This window comes from Bubalus kerabau, chromosome X, assembly GCF_029407905.1.
Source record: "Bubalus kerabau isolate K-KA32 ecotype Philippines breed swamp buffalo chromosome X, PCC_UOA_SB_1v2, whole genome shotgun sequence".
Lineage (NCBI taxonomy): Eukaryota > Metazoa > Chordata > Mammalia > Artiodactyla > Bovidae > Bubalus > Bubalus kerabau.
The window spans coordinates 20,793,168-20,809,669 of record NC_073647.1 but is presented as its reverse complement, the minus strand read 5'-3'; the positions used below and the strand labels follow the sequence as shown (position 1 = coordinate 20,809,669).

Here is a 16,502-nt window from a genome sequence, read left to right as displayed (position 1 = left end):
GTAGAAATGCAAATACCCTCCAGGGAGCTGATGTATATAGTCACTCTAAAATACACTGAGGTTGCTTAGTGGTAAAGAATCTGCCTGCCAATGCAGGACACTTGGGAGATGTGAGTTTGACCCCTGGGTCGGGAAGATCCCCTGGAGGAGGAAATGGCAACCCCCTCCAGTATTCTTGCCTTGGAGAATCCCATGGATGGAGGAGCCTGGCATGCTACAGTCCATGGGGTCACAGAGTCGGACATGACTAAGTGGATGAGCGCACACATCCGATCTCAGAAGCTGGACTTTACAGCCTCATCCTGTTCCTTCTTTGTGCAGAGCAAAACTACCACCCTGACTGCCCCTTCCTCTGAGAATCAGACTGACTGTGTGCATGTGTCCTTCTTTATGACCTAAATGAGTAAATCCTGACTGTTTCCTATACTGGTTACCAGTCCCCCACCCCCATCCAAGGCACCTTCCCATGTTCCAGTCCCACTGATCTCTCTTAGAGCAGTAACTCCAGAGTTCTTAAGAGTCACTGGGGGCATGAATGTGTGACCCACTGTGTTCTAGAAGTGTTTCTCTGGGGACCCATTGAATGTATTGGTGGGCAGGAGGTGGTCCTCATATGGCACCATGAAGAGAGCCACCTACTGAAGAGACCAAAGGAGTCGAATGGGTGGCCTGGGAGCAGGCAGGGACAACTGGCAAGTTGAACTCCTCAGCGATCCTCACGGCTCCCCTGGCTCTCCCCTCACCTGCCCTTGCACATGTGTCCCACAAGCCTGGGGGCATCTGGGGAGCTCTCTGGGAGGCCATCTGACTCCTTAGTCTGACTCCTTCATCCATCAGCTGATCCCCCCCATCCCTCCCAAGATATGGGATCCCTAGATAGGTGAAATGCCTGAAATGCAGGATTCTCAAGAATCCCTCATGCTTGCCACCGGACGAAGGGACTCTCACTGTCCCCAGTAGCTTGGGGGCCACATGGAAGTCCAACCAGGACTGGGGATGTCTGGGGAGGAGGTAAGGGCAAGGGGCACAGCTGTGAAATTGCCTGAGAAGGGCCTCTGCCTTCACTGGCCTATGACTCAGTTGGCACATCTGAGCTTAGAGCAGGAGGTAAACACTGCCTCATTTGAAATTGCCCAAACCCATCCCTGGGAAGCCTTGGTGGCTCAGCAGTGAAGAATCCACCTGCAATGCAGGAGATGTAAGAGATCGGGGTTCAATCTCTGGGTCGGGAAGATCCCCTGGAGGAGGATATGGCAACCCGCTCCAGTATTCTTGCCTGGAGAAATCCCATGGAGAGAAGAGTCTGGTGGGCTACAGCCCATGGGGTCGCAAAGAGTCGGATGTAGAGACTAAACATCAACATCAAAGGCCATCCTCACAGTGACCCAGATGGTCAGAAATGAATTAGTTCTATTTTACAGCAGAGGAAACTGAGGCTCAGGAGGGGCAAGTCATAATCCCAAGGCTGCCCAGCAAGCAAATGACAGAATCTCAGGTCTGGAGACCAGTGTTCACTGCCTTACTGCACAGAGAGAATAGACGAGGGATGAACAGAGCTCAGCAAGGGATCAAATGTTCTAAGGGAGATCCTGGGAGCGCCTGTCTCTGGAGGGACTTACTGCCACCCCTAGGACTCAGCTCATGGGCCCCCACCTCCCCAACAACACTGTTCTGAGACACCACTGCCAGCCCGAGTTCCTTCTGCAGAGGTGGGACTGGACACCAGTGGACACTCATTCACAGAAATACCAGTTCCCAATACCTGATCAATCAGATGGGAATAGTCAGAGTCCTGAGTCCTGGGACCTTGTTCTAAAGGGACATTCCTTCTTCCCTTGCCAATCCTTACAGTGCTGGTCCTGCAGCGGAATAGAGCCTTTCGGGACACTTGGCTTGAGGGTGCTCTGCACCTGTTTATTAAAAGAGGTGGTGTTAGGAAATGGATGGCTTCCTGGGTTCAAACCCTCAGGCTCTGCTGTGTGACCTTGGGCACATTCTTTTCCCTCTCTGGGCCTGCTTCCTCATTTGTCACACCACCTTGGATTAGATGCCCCCCCACCCCCACCATGTAGTATTTAATCATGTGCCTTTCTTCTAACGAATCTTATGAGTGAAGCCTTCCTGTAGGCACGGGGCTTGATGCTGGGGACTGAGAAAGAATAGGGAAGTAAGGACCAGTCCCTGCTCTAAAAAAGCTCAAATTCTCATTCTGAAACGTTTTTTTTGGTCATGCTTTTTCCTTCATGCTGACTTACCTTTTCAGAAAATGCCCCTGCTTCCGTTGGAGAATGGAAATTGGCAAGGAGAGAGGGAAAAGGTCCAATTTGCGCCTTTGCTATTTTAGGGGAGGCTGAAATTACGAGCCAAAGTGTAGTGATGTGCTCACTAGAGTGATCTCCGTCCCCCCAAACAGTAGAAAACCCAGGTCTTTTGCTTAAGTGGTTTGAGCTCTTAGGCGTGAGGCATTATTACATAAATTCAAGCTCGCTCCTGATCCTTAGTACCCTGAGTTGCCTGAAGGGGGGAATGGCACTGCCTGCGTGTGCAGCCCGGGCGCTCGGGCCGCCGTTGCAACTGGAGCGAGGAGCGCCCGCCCGCACCACCTGTCCCCGCCGGCATTCCAGAGTAGAGGCCGAATTGGCAGCAAGCCGGCCCGGATCAGTCGCCGCCTCAGTCCGCGCGGGCCCTCCTAGGGGTGTGTCTCGCGGATTCAACTCCCAGCCGCTCCTGGACGAGCCCCTAAAGGCTTCTTCTTCTCTGGCGGGAGCCGCGCGCGCCCCTCTCTTCGCGCTACTGCTCCGAGGCCGCCGCAGGCGGATGCACGACCTCAGGAGACGCTGGGACCTGGGCTCCCTCTGCCGGGCCCTGCTCACCCGGGGCCTGGCCGCCCTGGGCCACTCTCTGAAGCACGTGCTCGGCGCGATATTCTCCAAGATTTTCGGTCCCCTAGCCAGGTACGTTTTAGGCGAAAGCGGGACTCGCGCTTCCGGGCCAGGGCGCGCGGGAGCGGTGCGGGAAAGGAAAGCAACCGCGAGGAGAGGAAAGGGCGCAAAGTTCCGGCTGGCCCGCGGCGGCCGGCTCGCGGCTCTGGAGGGGAGCGGCGTGCGTTTGGCTACGCTGCGGCTCCTTCCCCGCGCTTCCGCGGGCACCCTTAGCGCAGCGTCTCAGCTAGCAAGTCGGGTTGCTCGCGGACCCCATTCCCCCAGGGGAACTCCGAACGCCGGGCTCTGAGCTCCCTCGAGGCGGCCCCCAAGGTGGGCAACCCGGTGCGGGCAAGAGCAGGGTTTCGGAGGCGCACGGTGAAGGAGCCCGAGATTGGGCAGGCGAGGAGGTGGCGGCGTGCGCGCCAAAGGGACTGGGGGCAGAAGCCCCGGGGAGAGTCCGGTGGGCGAAGCGGGATGGGGATGGGAACTAGGGAGCCACCGAGAGTGGAACGAGATGAGCGGAGGCTCGGACCCGTGGTATGAGTTGGGGAGTGGGGCAACCGGGGCAGGCGGGGTCCCACTGGTATGAAACCCCGCGAAGCCGCTCCAGAGAGCTCCGGTGCGGGGAGAGGGCAGGCAGCCAGCGGTAAGGAGTCGATGGGGTGGGGGGGAGGAGGGGTGTGCGGCAGAAGCCACAGCGCTGAGCCTGCCGGGAAGGAAGGAAGCGGGGAAGGGCGCCGCCGCCGCCGCCGCCGCCGCCGCCGCGGTGGAGTACTCGGTGCCGAAGGGAGGGGGAAAGGGGAGCAACCGCGGCGCCAGGGGAGGGGCGGTGCGGGCGCGCGGCGAGCGCGGGCTGAGCTGCGGGATTGACGTAAGGAGCTTGGGTTTCCCCCAGCGTCGGGAACATGGATGAGAAATCCAACAAGCTGCTGCTGGCTTTGGTGATGCTCTTCCTATTTGCGGTGATCGTCCTCCAATACGTGTGCCCCGGCACAGAATGCCAGCTCCTCCGTCTGCAGGCGTTCAGCTCCCCGCTGCCGGACCCGTACCGCTCGGAGGATGAGAGCTCCGCCAGGTTCGTGCCCCGTTACAATTTCAGCCGCGGCGACCTTCTGCGCAAGGTAGACTTCGACATCAAGGGCGATGACCTGATCGTGTTCCTGCACATCCAAAAGACCGGAGGCACCACTTTCGGCCGCCACCTGGTGCGCAACATCCAGCTGGAGCAGCCGTGTGAGTGCCGCGTGGGTCAGAAGAAATGCACTTGCCATCGGCCTGGTAAGAGGGAGACCTGGCTCTTCTCCAGGTTCTCCACGGGCTGGAGCTGCGGACTGCACGCCGACTGGACCGAGCTCACCAGCTGCGTGCCCGCCGTGGTGGACGGCAAGCGCGATGCCAGGCTGAGACCGTCCAGGTGAGTGCGCGCCCGCGGCCGATCAGGGCCCCCCGAGCCGAGCTGGGGCGCTGACCCGGCCCGGCGGGCGGGCAGAGGATCGGAAGGCGCGGCCGATTGGTGCGGGTGACCCAGGGAGCACCTCGGCGTCCCTGCAGTGGCGCCCGAGCTGGGCTGGGCAGGCGCCTGGCGCCCTGGCGCGTGGGAGCACGGCGCTGTGGCGGCCGCAGGAAGCTTGTCTATTCCTACCCGGGACGGCTCCTGTGTCTGCACACGGGTTGGCCTGGTTGGCGGCTCAGAGTGCGCGGGGGGAAGCGGCTGGGAGGCCCGGGACGAGCCCCCCTCCCGCCACCCCTCTACCCCTGGCAGCCGCCGGGACAGGGTACAGAATGTAGATTCCTCACTGGAGCGCCGGAAAGAGCCGCGCTCTCCGTGTAGCGTGCCTGAGCCCCTCCAGCTTCTCTCTTTTCTCTGCGCCCAGGTTCCCAAGCCGCCTTTCTCTTTTTTGACGATCCCGCATTCTTCCCCCTCCTCCCCAGCCTTTCCCTTCGCTTCGTCTATTCGCCTCTCTTTCTCTTGCTTTGGGATCTTGTCAGCTCCTGGCCGCTTGCTCTTTCCTTCTCCCTCCGTTTTCCTTTCTCACTTTGCTTCCCGTCCTTTCTTTAACCTTTTCTGTGTGTGTGTGTTTTTCCCTCTTCCTTCCATAGTTTTGTCGCCTCGCTCTTCCTTTCTTTCCGCTGGCTCTACTCTCTTTGGGCGAATAAATGTCCCTCTGCGGCTGTTTGCGGACACCCAGTACCCAGCTTGTGCCCCTGGCTACTGGCTGCACGCGGGGCATCCCCTGCGCTTTGCGAGTGTAAGGGGCATCTCGCGGGCTGCAGGGCGGGTTGGGACGCTGCTGCGGATCCCGTGTGGGGCTCAGTCTTGAGAAACCTCTCCTGATTTACAAATTCCTGAGCCCTAGAGCAGGGCACTGCCAGTCCACTTGCTGGGAACCTAGGGCTGATGCTGAAAGAGCTGTTTTATGAAAAGCCAGTCACTTTTGAAGCGAGGTCATTTTCCTCCAGCCAGCTGCAATGCCTGGTTGCTGGAGGTCAGGGAATGCCATAAAGTGGGGAGTAGGAAGGACTCTTTGGGGTGCAATTGCCCCAGTCAGGGCTCCCATTCTGCTGCTCTCTATAAAACAGAGAGGGCTGCTGCAGGGGATGCCGGGAATGTATAAGGTGAGTTTAGTTGACATGGCCATGCTCTCTGTCTCTCCACCGAGCTGACCACAGGAGATTGCTGCTGCTACAGAGGCTGCTTCCCTGGACAGATTCCCCATTCCCTTCTCATGGTGAGGGCTGCTCTGCTCCAGACACTATCACCTTTTGTTGGTACCTCTTGGAATGCAACAGCCAATGTGGGTTTTTCTGTCCAGCCCCAGATGAATGGAGCCCTCCAACTTTCTGGTCATCATTGAGATTTAGAGGAAACCTCACCCCCTACTCACTTTCCCATCCCTCAGTTTACAGTGTCCTTTCTGAATGCTGGATTTCTGGGAAAATCTGTTGAACTTTCATTTCCCTTCCAGCACTAACCTCCCCTGTTCCCAACCTCCTAAGAGAACCTTAACCCTAGGAAGGCTGCCACCTCAATCCACTGTGAGAACTGTGTAAGCCATTGTCACCACAAGACTTTAGGGTTTAAGATGTTCACAAACAATTTGGCAATATTGAAAATAATTCCTCTTGCTAATGGAGCCTGTAGGTGTAGTGAAAGGTGCTGCTATAAAAAAAAAAAACAAAACTCTTGAGGGCAAAAATCGAATTCCACAGCCATGGCTGTGGCAGAGGAGGAAAAAACAAAGTCTTGGCTACTATGGCCCGGCCCTCTCTGGAGTTCCACAAGGCACATGTGCCTTTTAAAATCCCTTTGGACAGGTAGTGTGACATAGTGTGTAAACACATATTATTGTCATTGTGATCTTGTGTATTTGATGGCCACTGTCCTCTGGCAGGTTCCTTCAGAAAATTTCCATAGGATAACGAGGACCCTTGGACAGTCCCCAGTGGAAGCAAAATTATTTGACATGAAATACGATTTCCTTGGTCATCAAAAGGGTGATACCACAGTGCCATCTAGTCTAATAAAGGAAGAATCACTTTCTAAAGAGTCAGAGTTACTTGGATCTTCTGATATTCACCAAAATGAAGTAAAATTTGCTAGAGAAACACGTGGCTACCCCAAGGCACTTTATTTCCTTAATTCCTACCCACCTCCAGAAATCGTCATCTTAAAGAGTAGTCATAGCTGGAGGGTTCCAGTATTTCCCAGGATGCTGACTGCTTACAGGATCAGTTCTGTGAATTCTGATAATCTGTGTGAGAGAAGGTGTACACAAGCGTGTGACAGTGAGAGTGTGTGTGTATGTTGCAAATTTAGAGACAGAAACATCTGTGCTGGCGGTGATGCATGAGGCCGAGGAGCTGGTCTCAGGAGACAAAGTCAGCCGCGGGGAGTTCCTGTGTGGAACAGCCTTCCATGCCAGCTGCTGGTGGGCTCTGTGGTCCACTGAGCTGAGCAGAACAGCAGCTCCGTCTGTTTGGCCTGGGAGTTCTGACGCCTGGGCCTCAGTTCCAGGCTAGCCGTGAACCAGCTGCATGACCTTGGACCCGAGCCTGTCCCAGCCTTATCTGTGTGGAGAGTGCATTCTGGTTCCTGATGAGCTTTGCCATCCCTTATCTCTGCTATGTCTCTGTAAAGTTGCACTGTCGGTAGCAAGAAGGCAGAGTGGGCAGAAGTCTCCCTATTTATCAGATGAGACAGAAGCCCAAAGTGGTTGAAGGACTTTCTCAAGGTCATTGGACTCTTTAGTGACACAGCAAGGATCTTGCTCCAGCTTGGGCTGATTCCACAGCCCTGGCTCTGTCGACGGCAACTCCATGAGCAAGGTTTTTGTTTTTTTTTTTTTTTTTTTTTTTTTGCAAAAGCACAGTGAGGTATTTCATGTGAGTCATTACCACAAAGTGAACACTCCATGGATGCTCACTGGTGGTATTATCACCTACATTATCGGCGTTTCCAGTTGTTTTTACACATGTGTTTGAATGAGTGATTGGACCAGGGTTGCCGCAGCCATTGGGAGAGAAATAGAATTCTACCTCCCTGAAGCTTTATGCTCACCAGAAGAAGGTCTGGTGGCTGGTTGGCAAAGGGGCGTCTCATTGCCAAGGCAGGAATCACTGCAAAGCTGAGCAGGGTGAGAATACACTGGGGGCCTGGTGAATAAGTGTCAGGAGGAACCATCAGTGGCGACAAGGGACACCTTCTGACTCACTACATCTGTCCATGGTGGGGGGAGGCCGGCATGAGAGGCCATGGAGGCTGCAAGCCAAGACCTGAATTGTGCTCCCACTGCTACATTCTAGAAGTGCTCGGGTGATATATAACTGCTGAGTGCAAACGGCTGCCATCACGCTGCCTGGAGAGGACAAAGAGAGAGTGCTTGGCTGGCAAAAGGCACCAGTTTATTAAGAATCGTATTTGTTTTAAAAAAAAAAAAAAACCTAGAAATTGCATTTCATGCCTCTGTGTGCGAATATGTTGTTTAGGGGCCAGAGCAAAATCCTGCTCATTCGAGAATTCCCAAGACTGTTTTTGAAAATGTATCAAAACATGGTTGCTGATCAGTTCTGCTGACTCCCAGATTCTGCAGGCTTTTTCTCAGGCCAAATTCCCTCTGTTTGTAGCCAACTCTAGTGCATCCCTGAGTCTGTGGGAGGACCTCAGAATTGGGCATCGAGAAACTGCACCAGGCTCATTCTTCCCCCGGGCACTGTGCTGGCTGGCACACTAGGGTGGCAGCTGGTGGCGGGAGAAGATCAGCTTCCTCAGCTACCCAAGTCAGAGAATCTGATCGTCATATTCATGGTGCATCTTAGACATTTAGCATCTTTACATTTTGCAGCAGTCATAGGGGAAGAGTAATTAATTTTCACCTAGAATCCACTAGGTTATCACTTACAGGAAATCCACTAGGTTATCACTTACAGGAAATATGGCATTTCTATGGAGCACAGCTTTCTCTCTCTTTTGTCTTCTTTGTGGTCACTCCTTTTTAATACTTGTAGTAAAGGCTTCCTTTTCTTTTCCTTTTGTTTAAAGGTGGCTTTATTTATTTTTGGCTGCATGGCTTCTGAGATCTTAGTTCCCTAGCCAGAGATTGAACCCGGGCTTCGTCAGTGAAAGCACCAAGTCCTAACCACTGGAGTGCCAGGGAATTCCCAAGGTGGCTCTATTTTGACACAGCCATGTCTTGGTAAGAAGTCCATAGTGCGTGAGCCTGCTCATGGCTCAGGTGCCCATGCTCTACTCCTTTCCTCATGCAGTGAAGCAGGACGACAAGACTGGCATGTGGTACAGGGCAAGGCAGTGAGTGAATGGATCAGTTTAGGCAGTGGTGCGGTCCTTCTGGTCCCTCAAGCTGTAGGCCACTGGATTCTCACAGGTGTAGCTTCAATTAGCCGAGGATGCTAAGAGCTGTTATTGCCTCCTGCCCTGCACACGTGTATTTCCCAGGAGAGGGGAAGAAATTCACCATGATAAATTAACATCTTTGCCCGGATGGCAAATACGTTGCTGGCATCCCAGACAAGCTCAAAGTTCTCAAGGTGGTATAAAAAGCTATTTGGAATTAGATTTTCTTAATAGTAATTTTAGACTAGTGCTGTTACGTGGCAATAAGAATGTTAGAGCTTGTCTTTTCTAGATATCTGTCATCAACTTAAGTAGTGTGAAATGACATTAAAGAATGGTCACCTCTTCTATCTGTCATTCGTGAAACAAAATTTTGCGAAGCTGCCCATTATATTCCAGGAGAGATGTGTCATCTTTGCTCTCACAGAACTTACAGTAGAATGGAATAATTTGGTGTTTTAGATATTTAATAAAGAAGATGGGTTTTGTTTGAAAATGATTTGAATATCAATAATGTCTTTAAAATGTCGTACCTTTATTGGAATACATTTTAAAAATAGAGAAAAGTTCATCTGTTTAGGTAACAGTTTAGGTCTAATCAGCAAACTTTGTGGAGTAAGTATTATGACCTCTGCCTAGCGCTGGCAGTTGGAGGAGATTAGAGCCCAGACAAATCCCCCAAAGCCGAGGTTACCATCTTCAGCCTCAAGTTCATTATGGTACAAGTGCAGAACTATGTAGTATAGACAGGTGGGGAGTGGGGAGGAACCAGTGATTTGGCAGGTCCTCCCCCCCTCTTTAAAATGGGAGACTTAAACAGGTTGCTTTCTAAGGCCCTTTTCTTTCTAAAGGATGAGGAGCAGGCCAGAAAAAGGAGAGATCTGTTTGGAAAGGCTTCTGAGAATAGGTGGCTTGTTCTTAGGAAGAAACTGGCTTCTCAGGAGACACGGGTTTCATCCCTGGGTGGGGAAGATTCCCTGGAGGAGGAAACGGCAGCCCACTCCAGTGTTCTTGCCTGGGAAATCCCATGGACAGAGGAGCCTGGTGGGCTACGGTTCATGGGGCCCAAAGAGTCAGACATGACTTCGGGAATAAACAATGAGCAAACAACAAAATTTAGAAGGAGGGAGGCACTGTGGCTGGATGTGGCATCCTCATGGCATCTCAAGGTCAAGTCCCCGAGAAGGTTCATGCCTGGGGGAGGGTTAGGGAGCCTCCTTGTAGAGGTCCTGGAATGGCAACCAGAAGGTTGAACTCCAGAGGCATGAGAAACTCTCGCATGGCAGGAATGTAAGAAGCACAAAAGTAAATGAAGGCTATAGTCAAGTTAAAGGTATAGCTCTGATTTCCAGTCTGGAGTCAAGATGGTACCGCTGACAAAACAGAGAGGTTGAAAAGGGGGTCTAATGAGAGCTGGGAGGGTACTGAGAGCTGTGACCAGTCTAACTTGCCTAGCTTTCTACTGGCCAAAGCTTGCAAAGAAGTGAGAACCAGAGTTCTAAACAGGTTAGGGCTTAGTTGTATATGTAGGAGTCTGTGAACCCAGTTAATCTGAATTCACAGTTGGCAGTATTATTTAAATGATCACTGCAGTTTTCATGTGGGAATCTTAGCCAAGGAAGAGATTATTTGAATAGAGGAAAATACCGACAGTTATGATTACATAAAAATGAGAAATGTTTATCTGTCCAAAAATAAATGAAAAGGTATGTGTCAAACTGATGAAAATATGCACAACAAATAAAACAGACAAAAGGCTGACATCTTTCCTGGAAAAAGAACTGCAGCGAATTGAGCAGAAAAACAAAGGCTATGACCAGAAAACTTGCAACATGGAACCAAAGCTAGTTTACAGAAAGGGGAAAGATTAGTTTTTAGTTTCTAAACTAAAGAAAAAAGTTTAGTTTCACTGGTACTAAAGAAATGCAGATTTCAATTGTATGTAGGAAAAGCTTTTTGCTTCTCTAATTAATTTCTCAGATTGAAAAAAACAACTTGGTATATATCACCACGGCCGCCAAACAAAAAAAGGATAGTAGTCAGTGTTGACAAAGGTGTGGTAAATACCATCATTCATATACATTGTTGATGGAAATGTAAATTGAAATGATTCTTTTGGAAATAAAATAGATAAACAGAGAACATTGACAGTATTTCTTTGCCCCACAATTTTTTTTTCTGGCATTTTACTGAAAAACAGTCCTGTACATGTCTTTTTATCATTCACTCATTTATTTATTCATTTATTTACAAATATTTATTGAATATCTCATCAATATGCTATGTGCTAGAGGCACTGTGAGGAACCAGGTAGACATGGTCCCTGGCTTCATAGAGTGGGAAAGGTAGACAGGAAACAAATAATTCATTACTGAAAATTGTGAGAAGTGCCATGAGGAAAAAGCAGAGGGTGACACAACAATGGCATCCTAGGAGGCTCCCATTATCTGTAAGTTACTTGGAGTTATTTTTAAGTGTAACAAATTGGAAAAATCTGATCAACGTATAGGTGAATGGTTCAAGAAATCTCAGTACATCCACTTGAGGGATTATTTCAAAACCATTTAAACGTCCTTTTTAGAGTATGGAAAATTGGTAGTGATTTAATGCTAAGGGGAAAAGAGATAGACAGTTATGGGCCCAGTTTGACAACAATTATGTGAGCAAGCAAAGGGGCGGGGGTGGAAGGAGAGAGGCAAATCATCTTTCCATCCCTCTCAAATCTAAGCATAAAAGGCAAAGAATGGAAGAAAAATACCAAAATATCAATAGTTCAATTAGTGACTTATTTTCTTTCTCTGTTTCTTTGAAGGATTTTAATTTTCTTTACGAGTATGCATTGCTTTCATAATAAAAATAAATATTAACAGTTTTTAAAATGATGCTTAATTATGGCTTTGATAAATTACACACATCTGCTTTTTGGTTTCTAAAGACTATTGGCTGGTTGTTTCATTAGCCTCTTGATATTCTGGGAGTCCTTAATGAGGAAAGCAGCCTTGGCTAAATAAACTCTGAGACTGAAAGGCAGAGGTGATAAGTCAGACATCGATTGTTGATTTTTCTGATGATTGGCTGTTGTCACATTCCAAAGAATCCATGGAACTCTTACACTAGTACAGTACAGAGATATTTGAGTGGATTGCCATTGCTTGTTCTCTGTTTAAAAATTAAATGAAACAGGAAATTAATAATGGCACACAGAAATAAAAGGCTTACTTTCTTCAGCCAGAGCCACCCAAGATAGCCTGGACTTTGAATACTCATGAGCCTCTTTTCAAGTGAGCTGATACAAGAGCTAATGGTCTGATTAGAAGAGCACAGTCTTGGGGTTGGAGAAGGATTGTAGGTTCTAAACGTCCACGACTGAGGCGTTAGATCAGTTAGTGCACATGCTGCCCTCATCCAGGAGAGAAGTGGAGTCCAGTCTGCTGCAGCAGCCTCCCCCTAGAACAGTTTCACTTCATAAGAGCATTGCCCCTGGTTAATGGTAAATTAAGTTGACTAGATGGCACCCCACTCCAGTACTCTTGCCTGGAAAATCCCATGGATGGAGGAGCCTAGTGGGCTGCCGTCCATGGGGTCGTTAAGAGTCGGACACGACTAAGCAACTTCACTTTCACTTTTCACTTTCATGCAGTGGAGAAGGAAATGGCAACCCACTCCAGTGTTCTTGCCTGGAGAATCCCAGGGACGGGGGAGCCTGGTGGGCTGCCGTCTATGGGGTCACACAGAGTCGGACACAACTGAAGTGACTTAGCAGCAGCAGCAGCAGTAGCAGCAGACCAGGGGTTGCCAACTTCTTTGGCACTAGGGACTGGTTTCATGAAAGCCAATTTTCTCATGGACTGGGGATGGTGTGGGGATGATTCAAGTGCATTACATTTATTGTGCACTTTATTTCTATTATTATTTTATCAGCTCCTCCTCAAATCATCAGGCACTTGATCCCAGAGGTTGGGGACCCCTGGACTAGAACACTGCATTCCTCAACTGCTCTGGGTATCTGAGGGGCCACTAAATACAGTGAGGTTCAGAATCTTATTGTTGAAACTCCACAAAGACTACATTCTAGGGACAAGCTATTTTAACAGTGTAAAGAACGTGCTTCGCAGTTGGGAAGCTAATATCAACATTCTGTGCCAAATAAGATGAGATATTTAGTCACTGAGATTAGGGTGAAAAAAAAAGGTATAGATGGGAATATTTGGTCTTCCATTAAACTGTAATGAAGAATCCTATTAATGGTATATGTCTTCTAATACAATGTCATTGTAAGCTTAGAGAAATATTTGTCTAAACTTTTAGTAAAATATTTACTGGCAGAAAAACTTTCCTTAGGTATTGGACTTCGCAGATTATTCAGTTGGTCTTATTGCATCCAATTTGTTATTTCTGCCATTTTGCCTCTAAGAACAGTGTTGAAGACTTTGACACATTTCAGAGCATTACACTAAATAAATCTGTCTTGCACATTCCACTGTGCTTTTTCTGGAATATTATAAATATTCAAATATAGGCACACATGCAAATTCAAAATAAAATTAAATAATGCAAATTCGGCATAAATTCCATATTTATAACTTAGCAATAGTTTTGAACTTGTTATCCTATGTTATAAATGTATCAAATATGAGCTCATGGGAATTACCAATAAATATATTTTTCTGATTAAACTGTGGGTTCTTTCTTAATCACAATTTAAGCTTCAATTCTGGTATATATTGTAAGAGAATAATTTGCACTTCATTTACTCTGAATTGTCAAGAATCATGTTCTTTCTCCATGTAAATGTCTGCAAAGAGGGCTTATTATTCAGTTTGATTGGTTTTTGAATTTTACCATTGGAGATGCCCTAGTGAGCCTAAGAGAATTGGTTTGTTTCTGTGAAGAGTATAGTTCTAATGAATCACTTCCATGCACATTTCTGAAGGAATACAGAGCAACTGAAAGTGTGCAATGCATTGGTTTACATCAAATGGATTAGGCTTGTGTGCACTGTTCCTTGCATTAATTGACCTTTCCCCATAACTGTATAGTATCAGCTCAGATTCACTCATGGAGATCATTGGACTTTTGGTAACTTCTTACAAGAGAGTGAATGCAAGCAGAGTGTTTAGAAATTGACTAGAGTTAGTTACCAGGTTACAGCTAGGATACAAGAAGGTACTTTTTTAAAAGTCCTTTTGATCTTGGCAGCCAACTCCTCAGTTACTACAATAAATAGAAGTTGACTAAACTCACCAGTTAAAAGGCATAGATCATTTCAACTGATGAAAGTACAAAATCTAGCTATATTCTGTGTATGAGAGACAGAGCTAAAACATTAGGACACTGATAGGATTGGAATAGATATCCTATGCAAATACTAACCAGAGGGGAGCTGATGTAGCTAAATTAACTAAGGCAAAACCTTTTGGGGGGATAAACAGGATCACTGGATAATGATAAAATGTTCAGTTGTTCAGATGATAATTCTAGACCTGTAGCACTTAATACCATAGTTTTGAAATATGTAAAGTGAAAATGGATAGAGCTATTAGGAGAAACTGTAAAATCTACTAACCTCTTTCAGAAACTGCAAAATGAAATGAACAAAAAATGAATAAGGATACACAGGATTTGAGCAACATGCTTAACAAACTCATTGTAGGAGACCAGCATCCAATTAGAAAAATACACTTTTTTCTCAAACACGTACAGAACATTTTTGAAAACAGACCACATACTAACCCATAAAGTTGGCCTGGAAAAGCTAGTAGGTAAATAACTTACAGCGCATTCTATCTGACTATGCGGTACTTAGGAAGGAACAAGAGATCAGGCCATACCTGAGTGCATGGGAAGGAGTATTAATAGTGTGATGTATTTGGAAATGGGCTTCCCTTGTGGCTCAGCTGATAAAGAATCTGCCTGCAATGTGGGAGACCTGGGTTCGATCCCTGAGTTGGGAGGATCCCCTGGAAAAGGGAAAGGCTACCCACTCCAGTATTCTGGCCTGGAGAATTCCATGGACTGTAAAGTCCATGGGGTCACAAAGAGTCGGACATGATTGAGCAGCTTTCACTTATTGTCAGTCTTTCACTGACCACATCAAGCTTCTTAATTCACATGCAAGAGTGAAGAACTCCATGTTAGCATCTATATAATGTATATCAAAGATTCAGCACCTAGCATATGATATGTACTAAAGAATTATGGCTATGATTATAACTCATGGGTTTCCCTGGTAGTTCAACTGGTAAAGAATCCGCCTGCAGTGTAGGAAACTGGTTCAGTTCTTGAGTCGGGAAGATCCACCGGAGAAGGGATAGGCTACCCACTCCAGTATTCTGGCCTGGAGAATTCCATGGACCGTATATATATATATATATATATATATATATATATATAGTCCATGAAGTCGCAAAGAGTCAGACATGACTCAGCGACTTTCACTTATTACTCATGTTTTGTTATCTTTACCCACGTGGGGAACCCATGTGGAGTCCTCTTCAGAGGGCTATACAAATATTTGCATTTGACAGATTATGTAACAGTAATGGAAGAACTTGTCCTTTATGAAAACAATCTCCTTTATGTAAAAAATACTCAGACACATTTCTCCAAAGTTCTTTTGGGTGAACATGGACAAGGCCCTTTCACACAAACATGCAGATAGCCAACACACTCATAAATATACACCAAATCAAACTTCAGAAAAACCATATCTAAGCTATATATATGCACACACATACACAGTATTTTTAGCATCTACATTAGACATATTATCTGTACTACAGTTTGCAAACTTTGGGTCAAATCTTGTCTCCACCCGTTTTTGTAAGTAAAGTTTTATTGGAATACAACCGAAGAAAAAGTGGAAAACTTCAAGACTCAGGCAAAGAGAAGTGCTGTAAACTGATGGTTTGACCCAGGTAGCTAGGCCTGACTTTCTGTGAAGATGTATTAGTGTTTTGGGCTAGCTACTGAGCCAAGCCCTATGCCAAAGGCATAACATATATTTTTCTCATTTAATCCTCAAAACAACCCTCTGACATAGGTGTGTAAAAAACCCATTTGAAGACAAGAAAACAGGTAATTGGATGAGATGTATAACCTGCCTAAATTTACATCCTAGTCAGTATTGGAGTTGGCATTTAAAACCAGCTGAGACACATAGCCTGTCTGATATGTTTTAATGTTCATTAAATTCTCAGACAAACCTCAAAAAGCCCTTGCCATCCTTTTTTATTTATTCTTTTTATTGATGTATAGTTGATTGCCTGGAAAATCCCATGGACGGAGGAGCCTGGTAGGCTGCAGTCCATGGGGTCACTAGGAGTCGGACACGACTGAGCAACTTCACTTTCACTTTTCACTTTCATGCATTGGAGAAGGAAATGGCAACACACTCCAGTGTTCTTGCCTGGAGAATCACAGGGACGGGGGAGCCTGGTGGTCTGCCGTCTCTGGGGTCGCACAGAGTCGGACATGACTGAAGCGACTTCGCAGCAGTTGATTTACAATATGTTAGTTTCTGGTGTACAACAAAGTGATTCAGTTATACATATATATGTTAAGTATATATAACATATATGCATGTGTAATATAATATATATATATACATGTATGATATATAGCATATATATATTCTTTTTCAGATTCTTTTCCATTATAGTTTATCATAAGACATTGAATATAGTTCCCTGTGCTGTATAGTAGGTCCTTGTTGTTTATCTATTTTA

General features: G+C 47.3%; 1 protein-coding gene across 1 annotated transcript in view; it reads left to right on the top strand.

Annotated features, from left to right (window-relative positions):
* The first annotated feature begins 2,526 nt into the window (after positions 1-2,526).
* HS6ST2 (heparan sulfate 6-O-sulfotransferase 2) overlaps positions 2,527-16,502 on the top strand; it is a 420,829-nt gene continuing 406,853 nt past the window's right edge. Inside the window, exons 1-2 of the mRNA XM_055563915.1 lie at positions 2,527-2,954; positions 3,820-4,338. Of these exons, the coding sequence (XP_055419890.1) occupies positions 2,527-2,954; positions 3,820-4,338 (947 nt within the window). The remainder of the gene's footprint in view (positions 2,955-3,819; positions 4,339-16,502) is intronic.